Source organism: Eublepharis macularius, chromosome 10 (genome assembly GCF_028583425.1).
Source record: "Eublepharis macularius isolate TG4126 chromosome 10, MPM_Emac_v1.0, whole genome shotgun sequence".
In the NCBI taxonomy this organism is placed as follows: domain Eukaryota; kingdom Metazoa; phylum Chordata; class Lepidosauria; order Squamata; family Eublepharidae; genus Eublepharis; species Eublepharis macularius.
This window is the reverse complement of record NC_072799.1, coordinates 18,757,847-18,784,935: the sequence shown is the minus strand read 5'-3', so window position 1 is coordinate 18,784,935 and position 27,089 is coordinate 18,757,847. Positions and strand designations below refer to the sequence as shown.

At 43.8% G+C, this 27,089-nt stretch overlaps 1 protein-coding gene across 4 annotated transcripts in view; it reads right to left on the bottom strand.

Moving 5' to 3' along the window:
• The window catches only part of AFF1 (ALF transcription elongation factor 1), a 187,507-nt gene that overhangs the window by 49,858 nt on the left and 110,560 nt on the right, over positions 1–27,089 (bottom strand). For all 4 annotated transcript variants that reach the window (XM_054989575.1, XM_054989576.1, XM_054989578.1 and 1 more), the window contains 2 exons: positions 2,919–2,963; positions 488–574 (listed from right to left, as the gene is read on the bottom strand). In XM_054989575.1, coding sequence (XP_054845550.1) covers positions 488–574; positions 2,919–2,963 — 132 coding nt within the window. The remainder of the gene's footprint in view (positions 1–487; positions 575–2,918; positions 2,964–27,089) is intronic.

Below are 27,089 nucleotides of genomic sequence, written 5' to 3'. Positions count from 1 at the left end.
TCATACTGGCCTATCTGGCAGGGCTGATGGGAACTTTACTGACATAATGTACGAAAAATGCATTGAACCCTTTAAAGCACAATCTAACTGTTAAGATACTCCGATTTTTTTCAGAAGAGGTGTTCAAAGAGGAATTCCAGATTATACTTTGCCCAAATTATATTTCTAGGCAGTTTACAACTGATCTCCCATAATTAAAAATGCACATTTTGTGGTTATCTAAAACCCAATGTTGTACAGCCTAAAACTGGACAAAACAATACCGATAATAATAATAATGGAAACAATAATAAAGGATGACCAACACATGAGTTTGAAACAGGATGCTAGATTAGATGGTCGGCAGGGCTCTTATGAAACCCATGCAAATAAAACTGAGGCAAAAGTAAAAGTTGGTCTAATTTTCATGCAAATGAAGTCTCCATGTTTTTTATATATAAAACATATAAATCAGTTAGAGGTAAGAAAGGGAGGCAAGTGTTTTTACCTTTGCAGGAAAAGGAAACTTAGAAGGCTCAGCAGTGCTAGGAGTATGGATAGCTGTCAAAGGAGGCGGCCATGAATGGGTCATTTCCTGGGGAAACATGGAGAAGAAAAACCAGACTTTAAATACTGATTTATATTCGCATCCTATCCACAACTTCAGGGCCTTGGGAAACCCCAAGCAATAGAACATGGCAAAGATATGCCACAATCAGGTTCTGTTTTCTGGTGACGGGGGACCTTGGCTCTCTAAGTGAAGGGGCAGACAGGTGGACTCAGGGTTGGTGGATGGGGAAACTGGGCAGAACAGGCTGTTTTTTTATCCTAGGCCGTTTCCACACTACTCATCTTCATCCGGAATGCTGCGGAATGTCACAGAAAAAACACGGAAGAACTCGCACGAGAAGATGCTATCTTCCGCATTTTTTCCGCAACATTCCGAATGAAGGTGAGTAGTGTGGAAACGGCCCTATATAGTGTTTTTCTCTTATAGACTATTACACTTTTTTTGCAACTTGTTGCTGCTTAATTAGCCACAAGGAGACGAAGCAGGATATAAATATTTTAAGTAAATAGACTCAAGGAAACAGAGATGATGCTGTCTGCCAACATATTATTTCTTGGGAGAATTAATATTCCACCTCCCCAGAGATCTGCATGAAGCTGCTCTCAAAATAAAAACCAATACAATTCACTCATAACAAACAACAAAAAGACTCATCTGCGGTCACCACCTGCCTCACCTCTGCAAGCAGAGATGCCCAGGGCTTGAGAAAAGGATTTTAACTGGTGGGTTGGACATTGCCTCTCTCAACAGCCTGTGAACATAAGGTACGGGACCCTGGCAACTTGTGTCTCTCCAATTTTTTATCCTGCCCTCCATCCAAGGAGCACAGAGCACCAGGTAGATTGGTTTGTTCACCTCCACTTTGTGGAAGTAGCAGCAATGGTCAATAGGAGTAGAGAAACAGCAGGGAGGGGCTGGAACCTCAGAAGCTGAAAGGAGGAGGAAACTAAAAATTCAGCCCTTCTTTTTTTTTAACTGAGACCCAAGTAAGCCTCCAATGGGTTTTACCCAACATGGTATATACTGCTCCTATTTAAAAAATTTAGATACCGCTAATTCTGGAAGAACAAAATCCTATTCATTACCAAAACGGCAAGATTAGGGGGTGTAGGAAGACATCATCATCATTACTCTGGTTTCATGCCCCCCATGTATTCCTGTTCAAACCCAGTGCACGGGAGTCACAAGTACCTAGACCTATTTTGCGCGTGTCAAAGAGAGGCAGCTCAAACTTTGCCGCTACAATTTACCCACAGGTGTTTACAAATGCTCATAGCATTCATGGCAGAAAAATGGGTTTCTTCCTACAGAAATATGTACTTCTTTAGAAACAACTCTTGCTAGAGGAGACTGCTGTGCACTTTGTTGCCAATGAAAAATGTCCAGTATAGACTCTCCCCCTACAGCACCCTTACCTATTTATAACCCAAACTGATTTATTTTGAGCAATAGATATGTCCCACCAATTAATTCTTTTTAGTTCAGCAGTTAGTTATTAGGCACAGAACAGTTAACTATCTCCATCACTGCGCTGGTGAAGGCCCCTTTTCCATACACCATATAACAGAATTGGCTACCACAAGATATGGTGAGGCCTTTAATTGGGCATTAAAAAAAAAAGGATAGCCCAGATTCACAGAAGACAAGCCTATCAACAGCTACTGGGCACGATAATGAAACTGAACGTCCATAAAACAGATGAGCATCAGGTGATAATCAGAGGCAGGGCTTTTTTTCAGCTGGAACGCAGTGGAACAAGTTCCGGAACCTCTTGAAAATGGTCACATGGCTGGTGGCCCCGCCCCCTGATCTCCAGACAGAGGGGAGTTTAGATTGCCCTCCGCGCCGCTCGCAATCTAAACTCCCCTCTGTCTGGAGATCAGGGAGCAGGGCCACCAGCCATGTGACAATTTTCTCTGAGGGCAACCCACTGAGTTCCACCACCTCTTTTCCCAGGAAAAAAGCCCTGATCAGAGGTGTCCACCTGGCATCAGTTGGAAAAGAATGCTGGAGGTTATCAGTCTTGGTACTTGACCATATTATTTGGGGAGCTGAATTACATTTCTCATTCATAGTGTTAACCATTTTTTTTTAAAAATCAAACACTATGCTTTGTTTTAAATCTTATCATCTTTAAATCTTTAATCGTTATATCTTTAAAATACTCTGGTTGCATTGTTTGCAATGTTCCATTGGAACTCATTACTGTCTCTCTACTTGCTTTGGCCAGAGAACTCACCTTTGGATTTGCCCCTGAAAGCAGATAAGAGAGACACAAAATAATCCCTTCCTTTTTAGCAGAAATCGGTATGTCTACTCCCCAAGTATCTCTCTCTAAACACATGTGGACCAATGGCAACAAACTCACCTTTAAAATTTCTTCAACACAATGGACTTCATTGGAGAAGGATTGCTGAAATATACCAAGAAAAAAGAATAGTGAGTTTGGTTCTTCTGAGGACTGGTGGCAGATTCACAAGCAGAAATATAAATTGCAAGACGAAGGAGAGCTGCTGAAATAGCTATTTTATGTGTCACGTCTGATGTTAAAAAAACCCTGCTTGTTAACACCTGCGGCTTTTTTAATTGCACTTGATTGTGTGTTCTAAGGGGGGAAATGGTCCCATATAAGCCACATCCCCAGTTCATTGGAAGTGAATGGATCTACTCCCATCCAGCAGCCAAAAATTAAGGATACTGTCTGGTCAGATGAGGTTGTGAATGTTGCAACACTTTCCTGCTATCACCACCGCCACAACCACAAACGAATGCTCCTGGCAAGTCAGACCACATAAGTGCCTCCCCCATTTTCAGGGCAGGCAGCAGGTACAGTCCTGGATCTGCATCCTATGAATGCAAGTCCTACATGGTGTCTTTTCTTTAGTTAGCTCTTTTTGCTGCTTGTCAGAAAGCACTCACAAAGTAACCACAGGAGGCTGCCCCTCCAAGGCACACAACTGGTGTGAACACAGCTAAAGTCACTCCTCACTTCAAGATCGTACGCCACACCCACCGCTTTGTTACAGAAGCACTCAGAAATTCACCTTTGTCCACCACACCCACACAAAGCTTAAACCCTTTCTGCAGGCACAGTAATTCTCCCTTCGAGGAGGAGAAAGCAAGTCTCAGCTAGGATTCAGCATGTTAAATCCAGCATTTAGCAAGCGTTTTAACACCCAATAGTAAACTATTATGTGGTGGAGGATCAGTGCTTGGAAGGAGGAAGGGGGAAAAAAGAAGCATCCCCCCCAAAACTTAAAGAAACTGCAAGTAACTAATCGAGTGCAACTGGATCCTGACAGGAGAGCTCCATGTGACATTACTCAAGAGCTTTGGGGGATTCTTTTTGAATCAATTTGCAAAACTCAGAGATCTCCTCACAAGTCTAGCCACTCTGGTCCAAACTGCTTGGTTTCTCCTCTCCACGCTTCCCGGTCTCCTCTCTGCATAAGGTTTCCACTCTACCTCCTGGTCCTTACCTCAAATTCCTATTCCTCTTTTCCACAGATCCTTTCTCCCTCCAAAAACATTCTTCCCCTTCTGACTTTCCAGCCCCTAGATTAAGTGAGCCTCTGACTGCCTTTCCTTCATGTTAGGCACACCAGCTGTTAAAAATTTTTGACTGCAAGATTTTGCTTGAACATTCCATGACATCATGCCAGCTAAGCCAATGGCGTGAGAGGACTTCTATGTGGCAGGAAGCAGCCAGTTCTTTTTGAATCCTATGTCCATATATTCTGTTTTACCTCCCTTCATAGCAGCCTTGCATCCTTTGAAGACAGCAGTATCGGCCATCATGTATATTTTCAAATTACCAGCATAAACATGATTGGTAACAGCAGTTCCATGGAACTTGTGAACGGGGATGAAAACGGACAAATGCATGCATGCTAAGTCCAACCTGTTCAACTGCAACCCAATTGTAGTCTCTGCTCTGGAGCCACTAAGAGTGAGTACCCAGTTTCCTGGGGGTAAAGTGTAGATGATTGGGGAAGGCAATGGCAAACCACCCCGTAAAAAAAAAGTCTGCCAAGAAAACGCCGTGATGTCACATCCCCCATGGGTCAGTAATGACTCAGTGCTTACCCAGGGGGACTACTTTTACCTTTACCTTTTTACCAATTATACAAACACCAAATCAAAACACATAATTTCTTCAATATATTTAAACTTTTTAATCCTCCCACCTTTGAGCAGAAAACAAACTCGGTTTCAGACACCACTTCAGGCAGAAGATGGATTGTCATCTGAACATGTCCTCTCTTCAATTGCTGTCCATATCCATCAACATCATCATTCCACAGACCAGACATGCAACCCTGGCTGTCTCTCAAATTCTTTGCTCCTGTCCTCACAAAAGCCAGGCCACAAACTTCTTCCTGGACAGCTTTGCAAAAGCTACCCATTCCTCCCCATTACTGGAGCTGCAGCCTCCTTTTTCTCTGGCCTCTCTCTCAAGTCCTCAACTCTGTCCAAAACCATTCCCCTCTCTCAATGCTCAGACCATAATCAGCTGACCCTCCCTCAAAATCCTTTCACTGGTATTCCATCCCCATCTGTATCCATTACAAGCTTCTTCCCCTTATTGTCAAAGCTCTTACACGGCTTTGCTTTGTCCTATTTCCCAACCTGTGCTCCTTCAGCTCTGCCACTCTCAATGTCCCAACAGGTCTCTTGCTCTCTTTTATGATTCTAACCCACTCTCCCCTGCTTCCCCCCCCCCGCCCATGTGGGGTACACCTCTCTCTCCGTTTTCCAAGACCCTCTTCAAAATTGACACGTAGCCTTCAGCTTATCCCCTTACTACTCACTCTCAACTGGCTATCAAGTTTTAAGCATAGGTAATTCATTACATTTCCCCACATTTGTCTCTTGCTATCCTCACTTTACCTATTTTAGATTTTAAGCTTCCTGAGGGCAAAGTCTGGTGCTGAACATATATGAAATGGTTTTACAGGCATACACAGTGATGGTGTCATATACATATTAAATAAAGAATGAAATTAACTAAAGCTCTTAATAGTATTTGAATGAAAACAGGCCTTGCAGAAGCTGAGCTTCTGAGACCAGCATTCCATACAAATCCTGAGCTCCTCTGCAACTATGGACATAATTTACGGTTGCCCAAATTCAGTCAATGGGTCTTATAAGCATAACTTGGCTTTCTCCTCGCCAACAACCTAAGCAGGAGACACGGGGTTAAGAATTTGCAGGCAGCATGCGAGAAAGACAAACTCTATTGTTCAACCTTGAAGTACAAGCACCACAAAATGTTAGTGTTACTTTTAGCATACATTCAGAGATAAGGTCTGACTAAAGGCAAATACTAAAATGTATACTTTGAAACAAAGCCAAGCTAACCAATCACAGGTCAAGTACTAGGGGCAGGGGGAAGTAGGGGCTTTGCTGGCATTGCCTCAATTGCCCTCTTTTCAACTGTCGACGGGTGTATTTGTATCAGATAAAATTACTCATATGTTTTTAGGGGAAGTTAATCCAGAAAGCTTAGTAAAGGAGGTAAAATGACATTTGTGATCATATCGGAGATCCAAAAATATACCTAAATAGTTTACAAATATTATTAAGCTTCCCAAATGAATTATCTCCCCCCACCCCACCCCCTAACAGAGGAAGCCATCAGTCTGCGGGTTTGGGCTGGCAACATTTCACAAAAACTTTTGCAAGGACAATTTAATCATTCAAAAGATACCCTGGGCTTTAAAACTAGTATGGTAGTAGAGAAAGGAATTGTTCAGCAACAGATAAGGAAACCCAAAAATTTACTTGTGGGTGCTGTTACATTATTTCCTCTAAGAGCTCAAAGATCCAGCAATTCGCCTGAGACCACACAGTGGGCTCCGAGCTGAGATTCGAACCAGGGACTTTGCAGCTAATGTGTCATTGTCTTAACCACTTGGCCACACTGTCTGTTGCATTTTTAGCCTACCCTTCCATCAAAGGAGTTCAGGGTGGAATACATGGTTTCCCCCGCCTCCATTCTAGCTCTCAACAAGTGGTGTTTAAACCAACAGCAGAACTCTCTCCTAAACAAGTGTTGCAACCATAATGTGCCATTTATAGCACCTATAAACCTATAAATCCTAGAGACTCAAAATACTTCACATTTTACCACAAGGAGAAAAAAATGTGAGGGCATCTCTTTTCAGCTAAGGGATGCTATGGAAACCATTGCCCTGTGTGGTTTGCAGCGTCCGTCCAAAGTATTATTCCCAGTTAAAGCCCGACCCTCCTTCCCTTTTTAAGATTCCATTTCCTCCCTTTTACTACCTTGTAAAATGAGTTAATAAGCAAGGGCACATAACACTGACATAATATTTAAGTATTATGGAAAAGGTACCTCATACTAGATGGCCGCATGACAGGTATAGGAGCATGCAAGCCTCTTGTGTTTCACAGAACCATTCATCAGGCAAAACAGAAAGGTAAGAGGATCTCAGGTGTATAGCAAACCATCTTAATTGCAAATGACCGGGGGGGGGGGAATTCTGTGCACCGCTATGTACATAAGGGACAAATGTACAGAAGAGGTACATGATCCAACAGCTTACTCCTCATATCCACAGGTAACAAGATCAGGGTGCTTTAAGTCTGCACTGGCCAAAGTAGCCAAGAGCATATGATCCTAACAAGGGGAATCTGTTTTAGTTTATTTCAATCCAACCCTTATGTACAAACCTGGGGATGAAATTATGGCATTGTCCCTGAGTAACTGATGGTGTAAGTACACCTAAATGTCACTATGTCCTGTCTTATTAGGGAGATAAATAGTATGTCTTGTGATGAGGGACGATGAGTTCTATTCCCCTATCCAGAAATTCATGACTAGTGCATGTGACAGCCAACCGAGTGTAGTAGTTAAAGGATCGGATAAGGATCTGTGAGACCCAGGTTCAAATCCCTACTCTGCCATGGAAGCTTGCTTGAGTGACCATGGGGCAGTCCCACACTATCAGCCTAACCTACTTTGCAGGGTTCTTGTGAGGATAATATGGAGGAGAGGAGAGCGAGGTAAGCCACTTTGGATCCCCACTATAAGTAATGAATTTGTTTTCAAGAATTCCATTTACAAAACACGTGAGAGAACTTCCATACATGGATGTGTCTGGGGTGCGTGTGGTATGGGGCAGATCCAGGGTCAATGCCTGGTTCATACATTGCAAGGGAATGAGACGGCCATGATGTGGTAGAATGAAAAGAATCACTTCAGAGTAGGGTTGCCAGCCTCCAGGTAGTGGCTGGAGATCTCCCAGAATTACAACTGGTCTCCAGGCCACAGAGATCAGTTCACCTGGAGAAAATGGCTCCTTTGAGGGGTGGACTCTATAGAATTATGCCATGCCAAGGTCCTTTCACTCCCCAAACCCCACTTTCTCCAGGCTTCTCCAGGTTTCAACCCCCAGATCTCCAGGAATTTCCCAACTTGGAGCTGGCAACCCTACTTCAGACTACAGGCAGAGTGTCCCATTTTGGAATGGCTGACTATGTTAAAAACTTCCTACATATAGAAAACCAGCATACAGATCAGTTTGGTTGGGGGTGGGGCTTGGATCCAAGGTCTGAAGGGAGAAGCAGAAAACTTTCATTCCACTAACAGAAATTAGCAGGAACTGTTAGCAGAAACAAAACTTGCAATCCAACCCCAGGGTGTTTTATGCCTTAGAAACAATACAAGAGTAAATTAAATGTCCCTCAAGATAAAAATTTTAAAAATCACATGAAATGAAATGTCTGGACATTTATACAGAAAAAATTAAAATACAAAATCATCATTTACAAATATAATAATAAAACTCTTAATATCTAATAATAAAAACACTATACAATCCAAAGGCCAATGATCCAGAGCAGAGCAATTACAGGCCAACCATGCTTGGGTCAAGTTTTAGGCCAAGGAACAGTCAAAGTTGGAAGCTTGGAGCGATAAAGTCCATTCAGGACTCTGCCACTTGGTTCTCCTGCATTCGTGAACCAAGTCTAGCCATTTCTGTGACTAGCAACACTCTGGGAACATCAAAAAACTAATTAATACAGAAAATAGGAAGATGGACAAATAGGTCTCTACCAACCTACAGCGATTCTTTGAACATTTGAAGGACTTATACTGATTCAGTCCACTGGTCAGTCTAGTCCAGTATTATGGAATGACTTGGCAGTGGCATTCACACACAGAAAGGTCTTTTCCCAGCACATATGAAAGGGGATCCATAACTAGAAATGTCAGGGGCTCATCCTGGAATCTTCTGCTTGCAAAGTATATCTGCTGCCACTAAGATGACATGGTACCTGGTACAATATGTCTTGCTAGCATCCTGAGTTCCCCACTCTTTGTAGCTCTGCAGTTCAAAGCACGTGAGAGCCAGATTGGTGCAGTGGTTAAGAGCGGCAGGACTCTAATCTGGAGAGCCAGGTTTCATTCCCCACTCCTCCACTTGAAGCCAGCTGGGTGACTTTGGGCCAGTCACAGCTCTCTCAGCCGCACCCACCTCACAAGGTGATTGTTGTGGGAATAACAACAACATACTTTGTAAAAACGCTCTGAGTGGGTGTTAAAGTCATCCTGAAGGGCTGTATATAAATTGAATGTTGTTGTTTGTTGTTGTTATTATGGAGATATTTCGGAAGGCGACTTGAATGTCACTACTTGGATGTTTAGGAGCATGTCAGATGAACGGCTGCCTGCCTGCCAATCTCAACATGGTGTCAACCGTGTTAGAAACTAGCTGTGAAACTAATGACGTAAAATTTAAAATCACACGAACAGACTTCTAAGCAAAAGTTCTTGGAGCAAGGGTGACGCTTTTGTGATGCTTAATCATTTACAGAGTTAATGTCTGAGGTGCTTCACCTTTTTCATTTGGGTAGAAGGTTGTTCTCATTTTACAGACTGGGCATGGAGGCCCAGAGACAGTGGCCACCCAGAGAGTTCATGGCTGAGCCAACACTGGCCAGGGACAAAGTCCAAGATACTATTCCAGTGGACCACACATGCAACTAAAATACTTTCCAGCCTGATGTGAATATTGGAACTTTGCAGTATACACTTAATTGCTATATGTGGGCTGCAGCATTTCACCAAGAGCATGTAATTTTTGCCAATTACACTCTACCCACAGACTGGGGGGCTCTGCCCCCAACCCCATTTCCCATTCTTTTTGTTTTCCTTCCTTCCTGGCTCTGCTTTCTGTAAATACACACTCTTTCTCCTCCCTACAATCTTCATGCCTGCCCACTTCTCTCCCTGCACTGAACATCTGTCAGTTTCTGAGTGGATACCTCATCAATTGGCAGTCATTTTGGATTAACCGGGCAACCCAAAACAGCCTTCAAGACCTCGCTTCGGGAATCATGGATTTGGGGTTTCCGAAACGGGCCCAGCATTCTGGGGCTGCTTCGGAAATCCCAAATCTTTGCAAATCGAGTACAATTCGGTTATTTTTCCTGAATCGGAAACCCAAATCGCACACCCCTAGACCTCAGCACAACCTATCTGATGCTTAGTAACCCCCCTTTTTCTAAATTTAAGAACATTTGCCCAATACATACCTGGCACCATTGTGCAGATTTTTTGACCCACATGTAGATTTGGAATTATGTACAATATAAAAAAAGTGAGAAGATTGGTATTGATGGGGTGTTTTGTAATGGATAGGGAGAAGATGGGCGTTAAAGCAGCATCTATGCATCCTTATGAACAACAGCAGTTGTTCACAGCAGTGCAATGTTGTAGTTAAGGGTTTCTAGCCCTGCTCAGCTCAGGTGATATTTGGGACAGTCACTCTGTCAACCTACCTCACAGGGCTGCTGTGAAGATGAGATAAAAGTGGCAGAGAAGTAAACATGCCACCATAATCTCCTTAGAGAAAGCAGGGGATTAAAAGCACAAGACAGACAAAGCAGCTCCTCTGGGTGGGAGATGAATGAGTGGAGTGCACAGAATGTGTTTTGGGGAAAGCTATGCCCTGACCAATTAAATGGGGGGGGGGAGAGAGATTATGAGTTGGTTTGGGATGCATAGGGGGCATCTACAGCAAAAGAGATATGGAAAAGTTGATGTGAATGGGGTTAATCCCTTGACGCTGAGCCAAACTGAGTAGCCAGCCACATAAGGGATGGAAAATAAGTGAGCTTTAATGCATATGATGACAGAAATCTTAAAGTTTCATTTCACTTCCTTTTGTTTGGTTTGCATTTCTCTTTTTGCCTGGAATGCCTAACACTCTTTGGGCTGTTATTTACTGTGACCCAGGGAAGGAGGCAGATTACAAACCTGAAATATGTCCCTATAACTACAGCTGCCTTCCCCCTGTCTCCAGTTGCATCTTTTACGATCGGAAAAGCACAGGTGATCAAAGCAACTACACTTGCTTCATTCGGGTAAGTTTTAAAGTCAGAGATTGCCAAGACATCTGCATTTGGTTTTTATGAAATTCCATTTTTGACAGGATTCAGGTTTTGTTTTCATTCTAAAAATGAGAATGCAGATGACTTGCCACGTGGAGATTCCCCCCCCCCCGGGCCTGCTCGATTAATATGAAAAGGAAGTGACACATTCTGGGTTGCCAGCCGTGTCTTCATTTCATTCCTATGGCCCAGTTCATCAGAGGCCTCACTAGAGAAGAGTCTTGAAATAGATGACAAAAGAGGCTAAACCCAAGAACACAAAGATCAGGACTTCATTTGCTCCAAAGCACTCCCAACCCCAACATACTCATATTAATTCATCATGGAAGAACTTGGCCCAGTGACATGAGAATGAATAAACAACAGTACCCCTGAACACGTGCTGAATTGCATTTCATCCACCACAATCAGCTCGTATCTACGAACAGAAGACAGGGATTATTTGGAGAATTATCTCCCCTCCCCCTCCCAGCAAAGTGACAATTCCAAAAGTCAGGAGCAGGTATTTCACAGCAGATAAGACAACCAGCTAAGCAATATCAAGGCCTCAATTCTTGAGAAAGCCCCTGTGCTTAAACTATACCGCCCCATCTGCAGCACTGGAATCATAATAATGACCTACTTTTCAGAGTCAACAACATAAGGATCGCAAACGGATAATTAGCTCTGAATGTTGGGCATGCTGCAGAATGGCCAATTCTTAGCCAAAACATTTGAACTGAACACGCAGATGGACTTAAAACAACCCCTGGCTACTACTTAATGTTGAACTTCCATGATGCTAATTTGTGCCGTTTCAGCATGGGGCAGGATGTGGTAAGGTGATCAGCAGTTAATGGAGATATGTAGGTTTCCAGATTGTGAATCTGGCCTTCTCGGGGAGGTGTAAAAAATTGCCACAAGAGACCAGCATTCCATCTGTCTGATGAATGTGTTCTGAACAGATTATCGGTTTTAGAGATCAATCGAGGGGAGAGTGGGGAGGAGTGCTGCCAACTGCTTTTTACAGAAAGTTTTGTTCAGATAATTCAAGATCTTGATCTTCCTTGCCCGTAGGCCAAGAAAACGAGTGTCTTGTCAGTCTTCATTTGGGAAGGCATCTTCCATGACTGTCCCGAATCGAAGAGGTTTACTTTGGAAAACCTAGCTATTGCACTCGTCCAAGGTAAAGCATATAGTAACAAGTTTCATTCCAGGAAGGCCTGGGATATGCAATTAAGCCAATTTGATTGTTGGCATCATGAACAGAGTAGAATGTGTAAAAGCATATATTTTAATTGCTGGTAAGAGGCCATTCCTGTGGTCTCTTTTTTGTTCAATGTTTCGGCATGTTCAGGGATATAGTGAGGCTGCAATTCTGCCAGAGTTCAAAATGTTCTACTGGCGGCAGATGAAAGTTTCCTGAGAATTTCACCTTTTTTCAAAAAGCAACTTTCTAGCCCTTATGATTTAAAAAGTATGTTATAAATGCAAAACTACTAAAATCCCACAATCCTTAGAGATGGCTAAATAAATGGATGGAGAGAGGGGCTTTGGTATCTTTGCCCCCTCCCCATGATTGCCATAGCTAGAACAAGTTATGCAAAACGCTAATTAATTCTCGGTTCAGAATTGAGATTGGTGGGTACACAGAATTTTGCATTTGTATACAGTGTGCATGTGGGCTGCCAAGCACCCACTGAAAGCAAGGGATCCCCTCTCCTCCAGCTCCTGTGCCCCACTGCAGCTACAGGCAATCACTGAATAAATTTTTTAAGAAATGGTTGTTCAATGAATAGTGTGATGTCACATCAGGGGGAAACCTGGAAGTGACATCAGTTCTCTCTTAGAATCACTGCCAATTCCTAGAGAGAACTGACATCACCTGCCCCCCCTCCGTCCAGTCTCCTGCTGGAATCTTCCTTCCTGATGATTTACTACATCTAGAATGCATATATATAGATATAGATATAGATATAGATATAGATATAGATATAGATATAGATATAGATATAGATATAGATATAGATATAGATATAGATATAGATACACACACACACACACTTTACCACCTCAAAAATGCATGCATGCAAGCACACACAATTGTTTTAAATTTAATTATGAAAAAGAACAAAACAAAGCAAGTAACAATTTGCCTACAAGTAGGCTTCCCATTTGCCTGCCGGTGGCAGGCGATCTCCCAGGGATTTGCCCCATTGCCCACTCATTGTTGGTGATCGATGGGAGGTCCACCACCAGCAGGCAACCTGGGAAATTGTGCACTGGGCGCGCTCCCAGTGTGGGACACAACGGTGTCACTTCCTGAAGTGACATCATCGCGCCCCTCATGGTGGATGTGCTCCCATGCTTTGCCTGGGGCTAACTCTGGCCCATTTGGACCCCGCAAAGCACAAGAGCACACCCATGGCTGGCATGAGAATGTCACCTCAGGAAGTGACGTCATCATGCAAGCACCAGGAAGCAGGCACAAGACACAAGCTAAGTACCAGGTCCCTCACTCCCCTGCCGAGAGGGTATATGGACCGGGCAACCCTACCTACAGACATCGAGGCAGGGAAGCTTTGCAAAAGTTGGTTGCTACTGTTCCTCATGAGGCTAGAAATGAATTTTAGCATGCTTTACTATAATATTAATGCTGATATTTAGGGTTTTTTTAGGCTGTGTGTTTGGTACATAGTGCTTTAGATAAATGATTACTTCCTTTAATTTGGCTGTTGTTGATTTTTATTGCATGCTTCAGTTTGTTTTTAAGCCTCTTTGGACACATTAAACAGAAAGATGAAGGCTAGGAACTTAAAGGAAAATAAAAGTTATTTCAGAGAACAGCAGAGTAAACACTGATACGTACAGCAGGGACTACATAGACTTAACCAACACAGCTCATAAAAATCCAGGCTTGTTTGGGAGCTTTAAAAATGTAAGCCACCCATAACATAATGCACTCAGTAACAAAACCAAAAGACACATGGAGCATTCATTTTACAGTCAAAACTGCTTAGAATTGAAGCTACGGACAGTAGAAACAGCACCCAGGAGCCTTGCAGCGAAGTATTATTAGTACAAACTGAGCCACAAGCAAATGCACCCACACCCCACACTTGCATGGGAAATGTCTGCTTGACTGCATCGGGACTTCTATAGTTTAGTGAACTTATGAGTCTAATGAATTTGTCTTTAACAGGTTTTGTCTAAAATAATGTACAGTGGGATGAGGATTTTGTGCATCCTAAGTGGATCAGCAGGAGTTCTGCATTTGTTTGCATGAAATTTAAATCTTCATTCAGCTACGAAATCTGCTGCAGCAGTCTTGGACAAGCCACCATGGCTCAATTCAGACAGCGTGCCAAAGTTTGCTTACAGCTTGGCATGATTTTTCGAAGTTGACAAACCGTGCTTTGCAATCACCTGGCAAGCCAGACCAGAAACAATGGTTCAAAGTGGGTAATGAAAACACGCGAATCATTTCAGGCTATAATTGATTGTTTGGAAAATCAAACAAAGTGTGTGGGGGACTCTATAAAGGGGAATTCCACTCACAGAATGGACTCTTCAACTCACCTCTTTTTGCTGCACCTCCACCTGTCCCCAAAAGACCTTTCTGAGGTTTGGGGAATCTAGAGAACTGCAGCTCAAGGGGGAAATTTATGGAAATCGCAGGCTTCTCCTTGTGCATATACAAGGCGTAAGTGGTGCTTGGCTACCACACTATGGATGATGCTACCAATGGTTTGGCATGATGTCTGAACCAAATCATTCTCTCTCAGGCCTAATTTATCACATTGAAGAGTTCTGTTTGACACTATCTCCCACCACCTGGCGGTTGCACAAGAATTTGGAATTTCATACTCACTTCTAGCTGTTATTTATCTGAGCAAAACCTGAGGCCCATTACTGATATTACCCAGTGCAGCCATTGTTCTTGATTTTAACCTTATTTATTTACTTTATTTACTTCATTCGTGCCCTGCCTTTCTCCCCAATGGGGATTCAAAGCATCACCCATGCGGTAGGTTAGGCTGAGAGTACTTGACTTGTCCAAGGTCACCCTGCTTCCATGGCAGAGTGGGGATTCAAACCTGGGTCTCCCAGACCAACATTCTAACCACGATATCACACTGGCTCTCATTTACATTTGGCCATGTAATTCCCTTCATTGAATAGCCCTTTGACCACTGTTTTATTTTTTTCATACCTCCTACCAGGGGTCATTTAGTAGAAAAAGAGCTGGAGAAACTCATTAGCATTACTCATTAGCATAACTCATTAGCATGGGCCATGCCCCTTGCCATCACTGGAAGTGTATCATTAGCAATAATTGATTTGCATATGCCACACCCCCTGACATCACCTATCTTGGCTGTTTTGGACCCAATCCTGGCTATTCAGGGCCGAAATTGGGCTCAAAATGGCAAAAAGGGCTGAAAATGGCTGGAAAGGGGCCCAAAATGGTCAGGATCAGGCCGCTGCTTAGTGGGAGAGTGATCCACCACCCATCAGAGGCCCGATCAAGGCCATTTCGGCTCCAATCCAGGCTGAAACGGGTCCAAAATGGCCGAGTCAGGTGGGCGGGGCCACCTGACATGTGACCTCTTTGGGGAACTGCCAGAACTGCGTTCCTGCACGTTCCCCCTTGAAATGAGCCCTGCCTCCTATATAAGAGACCTGCTTAGTGAAGAGCCACTGACTGCACCTGCAGATGCTAAAAGTAAAAGTGTGTGTAGTCTTTAAGATACCACTAGACTCCCTGTTTATCTTTGCTGCAACAGACTAACACAGCTCTCTCGAAGAAAAGAAGAAAAGCAAAATTTGAAATAGCCCTGAATTAGGGATGGAGAAGACTCCACTCCTGACAAGTTTATACATGGCTGCCGATATTTCAAAGATTAAACCAAATTTAGCCACATCCTTAAGCATCCCAGGGGAATCAACTCTAAACCAACAATGGAGGAGATACTGGGATTCAGAAAGAGCCAAACTATTTCTATCCTCCCTAAGGGGTGCCTTTGAAGAAATGCAGAATCTCCTATGTCCCAGCGTCCTTTGGAGGGAAAGAGTGGAACATACAAGCGCTGAAGCATCATTACCTTGCAAATATGCAGCCTGTTGCTCGCTGAGTCAGCACAGCTGTATCTTTCTTGCAGTGCCCAGCAAAGTCTGCAGATACGGAGGAATTTCAGATCTCATCCCATGCAGATCCTGCCCCTGAAACTGGGCCAGTGAGGATACGCCTTCAGTTGGGAAGCAGCATTAACTCCTCTTGGCGGGAAATGCTGGTGAATTTCTGTTCTTGGCAGAACACTTTCAAATACTAAGCTGCATTCCTTCCACTGCCCATATTTCACTAGCGCTCCTTTCAGCATGATGGAATTTGTTGGCCCATATATTGTCACAAATAAGATGAACTTGGAACTAACTCGCCCCGATTACTCAGGCATCTGAATCAGGATCTCAGTACATCTCTCCCTTGAAAACAGGGGCCTAAAAAGTATACCAGAGAAGCAAAGACATTTCCGCACCAACTCCCAACCCCAAAAATCACGAAACAAGCAGCCTGACGCAACCTGTTTGCTAGAAATGTCTGACTATAGGATGGCCTGACATTTCATGGCCAAAAAACTTGAGACCTGACGTTTGCCCCATCCTAGAAGCTGGCACAGAGCAAGTGTAGCCATACAAGGAAAAGTATGTTGAGGTGGACGCTCCAGTCTCCCTTAACTTCAGCCCTTGAGTGGGAGAGGGAAGATTTCCTGCAGCAGCTGGGAATACATATGTGCTTAGAGAATGCATGTTACATTTGTTTCACAATTTAATTCTGTAGGATTAACACACACACACACACACACACAGCGCATACTTCAGTTTCAGATCACTTCTCAAAATCAAAGCACACAAGTTGGAGGAGGGAAAACATACAAACTTATTTTGAAGGACAGGTCAGCATTGGCCCCACTCCTTTCTTCTCGACTTCAGCAAGAGGAGGGAAAGAACTGTTCAGGGCCCGAAGGACAAGATGCAGAATTCCAAGCCAGCTGGCTCCCTTGCACAGTGCTATAGGGCTACAAGGACCCGCCGTGCAATGAATGGTACAGTACAGCCCCGAGGCATCTCCTTATGCAGTTTAGATTTCGCAAATTTCAAGCTGTGCGGCTGAACTTATCAGTGTGCTCCCAGGCTGTGCAGGAACCAGCAATTCTGCTTAGACCGCAATTTCTCGATCGAGAGTTCCCGCACCTGTAGTGAGGAACGGTCAATGAGCTGGTCTGTGCACAGAAGCTTAAAGAAGGATAAACATAATGTGTCTCACTGCACATTTTTTGCTCTCCCACAGCACCCCCAAAACGACATTTAACTGAGAGCCAGTTTAGTGTAGTGGTTAAGAGTGCCAGGACTCTAACCTGGAGAGCCGGGTTTGATTCCCCACTCCTCCGCTTGAAGCCAGCTGGGTGACTTTGGGCTAGTCACAGCTTCTAGGAGCTCTCTCAGCCCCACCCACCTCACAGGGTGATTGCTGTGAGGATAACAACACACATTGTAAACCGCTCTGAGTGTGGCATTAAGTTGTCCTGAAGGGTGGTATACAGGGCTCATTTTGAGGAGGAACACGCAAGAACGTAGTTCCCCAAAGAGGTCACATGTCAGGTGGCCCCAGCCCTCTGACCCTCGGCCATTTTGGGCCCATTTCAGCCTGGATTGGGGTCAAAACAGCCCAGATCGGGCCTCTGACAGGTGGTGGATCACTCTCCAACTCAGCAGCGGCCCGATCCTGACCATTTTGGACCCCTTTTCGGCCATTTTCAGCCCCTTTTTGCCATTTTGGGCCCAATTGCGGCTGTGAATGGCCAGGATTGGGTCCAAAACAGCCAGGATAGGTGATGTCAGGGGGTGCAGCATACGGAAATCGGTTATGCTAATGACACACTTCCGGTGATGGCAAGGGATATGGCAGATGCTAACGAGTTATGCTAATGAGTTCATCCCGTTCTTTTTCTACGAAATGACCCCTGGTGGTATATAAATCGAATGTTATTATATTGACAATAGGCTAACCAGAGTGGCTTAATTAGCAGAGTATGGGAGGAGATTCAGTGGAACTACACACTTAAAGACACTCTTCTCCCCCACAGAAGCAGCCACTTCCTTGGCCCACATTTTAATTCAAGCCAGGGCTTCAAAAAAAACTAAGTTCCAGAACCCATAAGCTTCCTTTTGGAACCTACTTTCAGTTGTGCTCATGCATGAGTCTGCATGTGGAGAGGGCGGGATACAAGCCTAATAAACATAACATAACGTAACATGGCATGGCATGACATGGCAGAGGCCCCTCTGATTGCGGACAGGGTACACTGTGTACAGAATACATTTCACTCACCACTAAGTAACCACAGCCCTTTCTCATAGATGAGACTGCCAGGTCTCCCACTGGTAAGTCCTGTTGCCTGCTGCTGCTCCAAGTGGTGGAGGGGGGACACACACAGTGATGTTGACAATGTCACTACATCATTTCCAGGTAAAACCTGGAAATAACACAGGGTAGCTCTAGGGATTGCTGGAAATTCTATGGCTTTACCCTCCATGTCCCTGCCCTTAGCCACCCTGCTGGTTGCCAGGTTCAGACTGGCAACCCTATTCATCGAGTGTGAGGTTTAACAAGTCAGAGGCTCTAGGCCAGCGGTTCTAACCTTTTTGGTATCATTACCCATAAGTGCAAATTGACTTGGTATGGTCACCCACTTAAGGGGAAAAAGAGCATACACAAATCCATGAAGCAGCAAAAGCCTAGGACTCACTTTCACAAAGCTTCAGGGCCCACTTTTGAGCTAGGATCCATAGGTTGGGTGATGCTGCTCTAGGCAAGCTTGACCTTCTGGTATGGTTTCAAACTCTGAACTGGGAAATGCCTGGAAATTTGGGGGTGGAGCTTGGGGAGGGGAGGGACCTTAGTGGAGTATCATGCCCTAAGAGTCCACCCTCCAAAGCAGCCATTTTCTCCAGGAAAACTGATCTCTGTAATCTGGACACGAGTTGTAATTCCAGGAGATCCCCAGTCTGGGGACCCCAGACCCCACCTAGAGGTTGGCAACCATAGCCCTTGCACCTCCCCCTTAAGAAGCTAAATGCTGGACAAGACCACCCAAGATTCTCCCAAAGTCAGGTCTCCCAAACAAGGAAGTCATAATACTAACCGACTACCTCCCAAAGCTCCTGAGAGGATTAACAAAGCTAATGATTATACATAGCTCTCCGGTTAAGTCTCCTGGCGGGAATTAACGCCGACTCAGCACACTCCATCCCAAACAGAAGGGAAGGTCATTTCTCTCCCCTTTTGCCAATGCAGCAAGGGAATTCAGGCTGGAATGAAAAAGATTTCCAGGGACTTCTAGCCTCCCTTTCTTTGAATAACAGCGGATGACCCCCGCAAGGATTCAAGTGTTTTACATGAAAATGCTCCCTTCCACAATGGCCACATTGTATGTTTCAAGCGTGGGTCCTTGGAGGAAACCAAACATTCCTTTCAAGATTTTACACGCTTTTCTGAGCCAGAGATAGATTATTTAAGTTCAATGTATGCGAAGAGCCTCATTTAGAGAAAGAGAGAGACATGGACCGTTCACACACACACACACACACACATATATATCCCCTTCTCCCAGCCTCCTCCTCCATTCCTTACAAAGAAAGTATGTGGGGTGGGATAATGCTGAAGTCAGCACATCTGTACAGCAGAACGATTGCTTTATACATTTGGACGAAAGGTTTAAACATGAAGGGCCCTGAGAAGCGTGAATGGATGCGGCGAGTGGCATGGCTAGAAAAACGAAACACCTTGAGCAGAATTCTGTGGACGGGGGACTCTTCTTTTAGTTAAGCAAGTTACTAGGCCTTAATGTTACAGAGATTTCTCAAAGCCTGGATGTCTGTTGTAACTTTGGCATACGCGCCTGGACAACAGAAAAAGATTTAAGTGAGGATTTCACAGTTCAGGTAACAGCCTGCCTGCTTACCCTTATGTAAAACTCCACACATTTTCCTTTCCCCCCCTTGGCTTTCATGACGGGGGGGGGGGGAACACAAGGAAGAATAGTTTTTTTTAAGAAGAAATTCTGCCCACTTCCTCTTCAAAAATAAATACACAACCTACAGTACAATCCTAAACGCAGTCACACTCCTTTCACTGCACTGTTTGGATATTGCTTAAAAACTAGGCTGTATGCAAATCTCTGAACTGCGTAATTTCAGCTTGTCTAGTTTTACAATTCCACACTGTAGTGTACAACCACTGATTTAGAAAGCAGCAGTAATTGAAAAATAATGCAAACAATGGACTTTTAAAAACATGAAAGCTAATGAGTGTATTTAAAACCCAAAGCCAGTTTTATAAACTAATCGTTCTTTCTACAGGTAGAACACAAATCTCCATAATTTTTTTGTAAATCCTGTTTTCCAATAACGAATACACACATACAGCAGTGTTTTCAGTGACTACACAACTATGCCACCCCATTTTTCTATAAATTCACTAAATACAAAGCCTGTGTATTTCCAGAAGTGCCTTAAAAAGGTTCATCCACATGCTTTGCCTTTAATAGCTACTAGAACGAGAGAATTAGGAACAGAGAGATTTGGCATTTTTCTGCATTGTGGGGATTTGGAAAGTTTTTTGCCTTCTTGCCATACAGCTCTATTTTGAGTAATTTTAAAAATACGTTATCTGCTTGCAATGTTACAACTTGCCCTGCAATTTAATAGGATGAATATGTGAGTATGAGTCACCTCCCTTTTAATATTTTAAACTCATACTAAAATTATTTAAAGACATCAAACTCATCTGCATCCTCGCTCCACCAGTTCTGCTACTAAGGGCCAGTGTTACTCTTCCTCCAGTGCAAATACCACTTTCTCTTCCCTTACTGGACTTAAGATATAATTTAGAGTCACAGCTGTGTGTACACTAAACCTGATTTCCTCTGCCCTGGGGCTTGCAAAACTACCACAAAATCTAGTTTCTAAACCTGATTAGGAGGGCATGCTTGGTCAGCATTATCCACATGTTAGTGATAGTGCAGATGCAACACTAAGCCATAGTTAAGTCTGACAGAGAAAGGGAGGAGAGGCCAGCTGCTCTGTTTATCATGACTTCCTAGGTCACATCCAAGTAGGAGAAAACTCTGTGCACGCAAAAAGATGCCCAGTGCAGAACTACAACTTCCAACCAAGTAAAAATAAAGCTTCCCAGTTGCCCCTGCATTTCACTGGGGCCAATTATGGCCCCAAATGAGCCAGAATTAGCCCCACACAAAGTGCAGGAGCATGCCTGCAGGTGGCATTATGACATCACTTCCTGGAAGTGACATCATCACGCCTCTCTGGGAGTGCACACGCAACACCACGTACATCCCAGGTCCTCCTCCCCACTCCCACTGGGAGGGTACAGGGACCTGGGAACCCTAGTGAAAGAAGACCACACAAGTAGGAGCGCGGGATGCCCAGACAGGGTTGCATCTGAAGATACCCTTCTGTGAGCAGAAGGCACAAGGAGGGATGATCCATTTTGGGAGATTTACCATTCAAGTTGCTGTCCCCCTTGCTGCAGCCCACAGAATTCCCTGAACGTCCCCTCACCCCCAACGAACAGCTTTCCCCCACGATGTTGAAGGCTGCAGAAAAGGCCAGCAGAGTTCCCTTTGGATCCAATCCAAAGAGCTTTAGGATGGAGTGTGGAAAAGGATCCAAGGAGTGGGGCTGGAGTAACAATGGATTAGGGAACTGAGACAAGAGGTGGGCATAATGTCTGTCCATTTCCGGACCTCTCAAGCACAAATTGCTACAGCCTCGGGCACTGTGCAAACCCATCCTAGCTGAGATTTGGAACAAGGGTTTGAGAATGCCAAAATGGAAACCCAGTTAACTGAGCGAGGGGTATTTGCGCTCAACAGTATAAGGGCTGGAGGGATCCAGTCCAGATTCCTCCACTACGGTCAAGGGATGGTCTGCATTTGCATCAGCCACTGAAGCCATAAGCAAACAGAAAATCAAAACATATTCACTCGCACACTGAAAAAGTTATTTATCTCTTTTAATAAAGCTTTATTGGCTTTTATATAAATAGATTATCCTCTGGTACTTCACACTAATAATGAATTAAATGTCCCTCCTTTTTTTGCATTCAATTAACAGGCATCAATAGGGTAAGTTAACCCCAATAAGAAAACATTCCACAAAACCTTCCCAGATTTTTTTCGTAACAAAAAACGAACCAGTCACATTTGCATCTGACGAAGAGAACTGTGATTCTCAAAAGTTTATGCTACAATAAAGGTTAGTCTTAAAGGTGCTACTGGACTCTTTTCGATTTTGCAGTCACATTTGCTGAATGTGGTCTTTTGCAAGGCCAGTACAGAGATTTCTGTAATCTCTGCCCGGCCAACCGTACTGTAATGATAATATTAATGCTTGATTGCCATGAATTTTTAAAGGACCATCTTTCCTGATATGAATTTGTGTGCCAGCTTCAGCCTACACAATGGTTCTTTCTCTGTCCCTCAACTAAGGTTACTAGATTGCCTCTGAACTGCTTTACAGAGTTTCCCAAACACTGTTGGAGTAGCGGCCGTTTTGAGTAGAAGTCCCATTCCACTGGAATAGCCTTTCTGAGCAAATGGGGAAGACGCCAACTCTAGCACTGTTGGGGAAACACAGTACAGCTTTCTACTTAGGAGAACATTTAGAGTAGACTATATCAGCAGTCTTTGGTCTAGTGGGACATCCATATCTGTAATGATTTAAAATGCTATTGGTGGGCTGTGTCCAGATTTGTCTATTTTGCATCTTGACAGCTACCTTCTCCCCTTATGGGAAGAAATGAGGATAAAAATATTGAATACAGTTATGAATAAATACACTTTTGTATTTATTAGGACACCCTGACAAGGATAGGCCAGGCAAGCCCGACTGGTGGACACAGCCCACCAATAGCTAAGCAGTAGTAATTTAATGGGAGACTTCCGCGAAAGATCAGGATTGCAGAGGCAGACAGTGGCAAACCACCTCTGTTGGTCTCTTGCCTTGAAAACTCCAGCAGGGATCACCATAAGTCGGCTATGACATTAAGGAACTTTCCACCGTTTACTAGGAGACGCTTGTTTTGCTTAATTCCAAAAATCCCGTAAGATCTACTTATAGACAAACTCAGGGATTTTTTTCTGGGAAAAGAGGTGGTGGAACTCAGTGAGTTGCCCTCGGAGAAAGTAGTCACATGGCTGATTGACCTCAGAGGCGCAGAGGTCAATCTAAACTCCCCTCTGTCTGGAGATCAGGGGGTGGGGCCACCAGCCATGTGACCATTTTCAAGAGGTTCCGGAACTGTTCCCCCGCGTTCCCCCTGAAAAAAAGCCCTGGACAAACTACACAAGATACCGTGACTGGATCTCCAACATCATGTAAACTTTTTTTATTATTCAAAGCACGCGGGGAGAAGAAGCAGTACTCGGTAAAGTGGTATTTAATCCCCAAGTTACTTTTCCTGATCCAACATACCAAGTAGTTGCTATTTACCTCCGACAGGAAACATATAGGCAGGGAAAAACAGCAGGGTGGCCCATCGCCAATTTTCTGTCCACCACCTCCCCATCTGATTTTAACTTCTAAAAACAAAGCATAGGACAGCCTGTTATAGATTTTCTTCACCTAGCATGTCGATCTTAGAGATTCAGATCAGGCTACCATGGAAAAGGAAGAAAACTGCGACTCTCCTTCCAATCTGTACAGTGCAGTGATTTTGAAATTAAGACAAGACCCCAAAACAGGCCCTGGCTCTTGCAGGTGGATTGAAAGGCCAGGAGGAAGAACAAGGTGAGATGAGAGAGGGGCTTGGGACACAAAGTAAATGCAAGTTGGCTGCTGCATAATGGTTAAAATGGCTCTGAAATACAGGTGATCAGTAACAGAATGCTAACTATTTACCAATACTAACCAAGAACATTAAAATATAAATTTGTTCAGTGTTGACTGATGCAAGGTTGCTGCATTTTATTTTAGGGGGGAGAAATGTACCATCACATTACTTTGCAAAAGGTTCCCGAGAAAGTTTAGAAGAGGGCTCTCATTGCAAAACGTTTGAAAACCACTGCCAAAGCTGGCTAAAAATATACTTAAATAAATATACTAAAAGTTGTCACATACACACAAACGGAACAAGGAAAGCACAAAGCTGTGACCCAGCCCACAAATAAAACGGTGCTACACTACCATTCATGTTCATGACAGAGAATGTAGTGTTTTCAACCAACATGGTCTCATGTGGTTCTCATAAATATCTGAAGATAATTGCCTTTAACTACAGATGATCCTAGACTTTCGCCTCGGTTCCAGATGCCGCTTTCCACATGCAAAACAGTACGCCACACTGCCCCAAGTTTCACAAGCCATCATGTGGCAACTTTCTACTGGGGAGGATCTAAATCTGAGTTAAAAATGTTTTTCCACGCATGATGTTTTCAATGCTCAGGATCCAAGGAATTGTGCACCAAAACGGCTTTAGATTTGTGTTTCCTGAGCAGCAGTTGTTCTCAGACAACAAAGAGAAGCTGTGATACAGCACAGAGGTCTATTCTAAAGAGTCAAACACCTCCCTGAGTGCACACAAGTTTGGGGGCAAGAAAAAGAGCCCCCCTGTGGATCCTAGTCTTAGTATATTATAGAACAATATAAAAAAAAACCTGTTAAAGAGACATTCTTTCTTGTTTCATACAAATATTTAAAAGCCTAATCCTAACCCTGCCGAAAGTTATTTATTTAACAGAAAACCTTGGGTTCATTTTAGCAGCTCCTTGGATCAGAGCCGATGTATTTATCATAGTGGCCTTTGGGAGAAAAACGCTAAGAAAAGATAAAACGCGATGAAAAAAAACTTGTGACCAGAGAGATAACAAAAGGTACACATTTGCATTTTTGTGGTCTTCTTTGCAAGGGAGATAAGCGCCAACATTATTAGACCCAGCAACAACCACCACTCTAGTTGCTTATTAACGACAGATGGAAGTGGAGATCCATAAATCAAAAGAATAATTAGATTAAGGTTAGACAAGCCCTGCATGCCACATCTGGAACTTGGAGGCTTTGCCTCTAAGCCCACACAAGCCTGTGCTGTCCCATGTTGGGGCAGGTTACCCTGAGGCCATTTGTTCCAAGGAAAACTATTTCATGGTGGAGGGCAATACAGGCTACCAAACCCATCTTTAAAGATGGCCTGAACTAAATGTCTGCTTGAGGGGAGGGGTTATGACCTTCCCCCTCAAACAGAGAAATTCTTGGGGTGCTGAATCCTGCTGCCAAAGCAAAATGCAGTGCTTGTGAACTTCAGTTATAGAATTTCAGAGGTCCAACCTTGCTGGAGGTACCAAAAACCACATTAGCAGTAGATGGAAGCTCTGATACATGGGACTATTTTTATGTATCATTTTTCCTCACATGCCATCAGTGTTAAGGGCAGGGCTTTTTTTCTGGGAAAAGAGGTGGTGGAACTCAGTGGGTTGCTCACGGAGAAAATGGTCACATGGCTGGTGGCCCCGCCCCCTGATCTCCAGACAGAGGGGAGTTGAGATTGCCCTCCGCGCCGTGGCATGGAGGGCAATTTAAACTCCCCTCTGTCTGGAGATCAGGGGGCGGGGCCACCAGCCATGTAACCATTTTCAAGAGGTTCCGGAACTCCGTTCCACCGTGCTCCAGCTGAAAAAAAGCCCTGGTTAAGGGAATAGCACCATATACATGCCTCACTAGGACTAGTGTTTTCCTGTTTTGCCATCTGAATCTGTGAGTTTGTCCACAATCAGTGGCTCTAATCTAATGTCATGGCTACCACTGATTTACCTCTACAGAAGCACATGCATAACCAGGAGAAGAAAAAAATGTCAACAGTATAAATGACTTGGTGGTTCTAAAGATGGACAGAAATGGGCAACTTATTCTGCATAAAAATCTGTTGTGCAGAAATATATTATAAGCAAGAATATTAGCACAACCTTGATAAAGTACTCAACTTCCCAAAATGGCTGGCCAGATTTTGCTGAAAACATACAAGGTAGGCAATGCCTTCCCATTCTGGTTTGCATTTAATTTGCCTATGCAAAATATACTACTATGTAAGTACAGAAAACAAACATACAGAAATAATTGATGTTCTCTGATTTTTAAAAGATGTATTAATAACAACAACAACAGCGCTTATATGCTGCTCTTCTAGACAGATTAGTGCCTCACCCAGAGTGGTGAACAAGTTAGTGTCATTATTAGAGATGGGCACAAACCGAAATACGAACCAAAATTAAGCACGAACCAGGCTGGTTTGTAGTTCGCGAACCATGGTTCGTCAGATCCCATTTCTGATGAACCGCCACAAACTTTAGGCTGGTTCGTTTGGTTCGTTTTTTGGTTCGTCACTGCAGACAGCCTGGTGCCAATCAATCAATCGGTTTCCTAGGCAACAGGGGATGGACTTCCTGCAGACCTTCTGCTGACCCGGAAGTGATAATTTTCTGACCTGATGTGACGTTATCATGAAACAAACAAACCGGTTCGTGAACATTCGTGGTTCATGAAATTTGATGAACCACGAACCACATAGTTCGTTTTTTTCCACTTCGTGCCCATCTCTAGTCATTATCCCCACAATTTAGTTGTGGAGCTGGGGCTGAGAGGAGTGGCTGATCCAAGGCCACCTGCTGAGCTCATGGCAGTAATGGAATACGAACCAGGAGAGTGCTGATTCACAACCACTGTGCTACAGCAGCCTGAAGCAAATTTATGAAAGTACAGAAAAAAGTTAAAAAGCTAAATGAATAGATAAAACCATTAATTCAGCTTCTGTGTGAAAAAAGGGCATAAAGCATTCATACAGGGTCTATCTCAGAGATAATCTAAGAAGAGGCGGCTTGCTGCTATGCACTGAGTCAATGGTGGCTTTGGGGAGGGGGAGAAAGTATGCAGGTATATAAAGGTAAAGGTAGTCCCCTGTGCAAGCAGCACCGAGTCATTACTGACCCACGGGGGGATGTCGCATCACAATATAAACCCAGAGAAACTGATTTGGACAAAATAAGCTCAGCAAAATATCTCAGGGCCA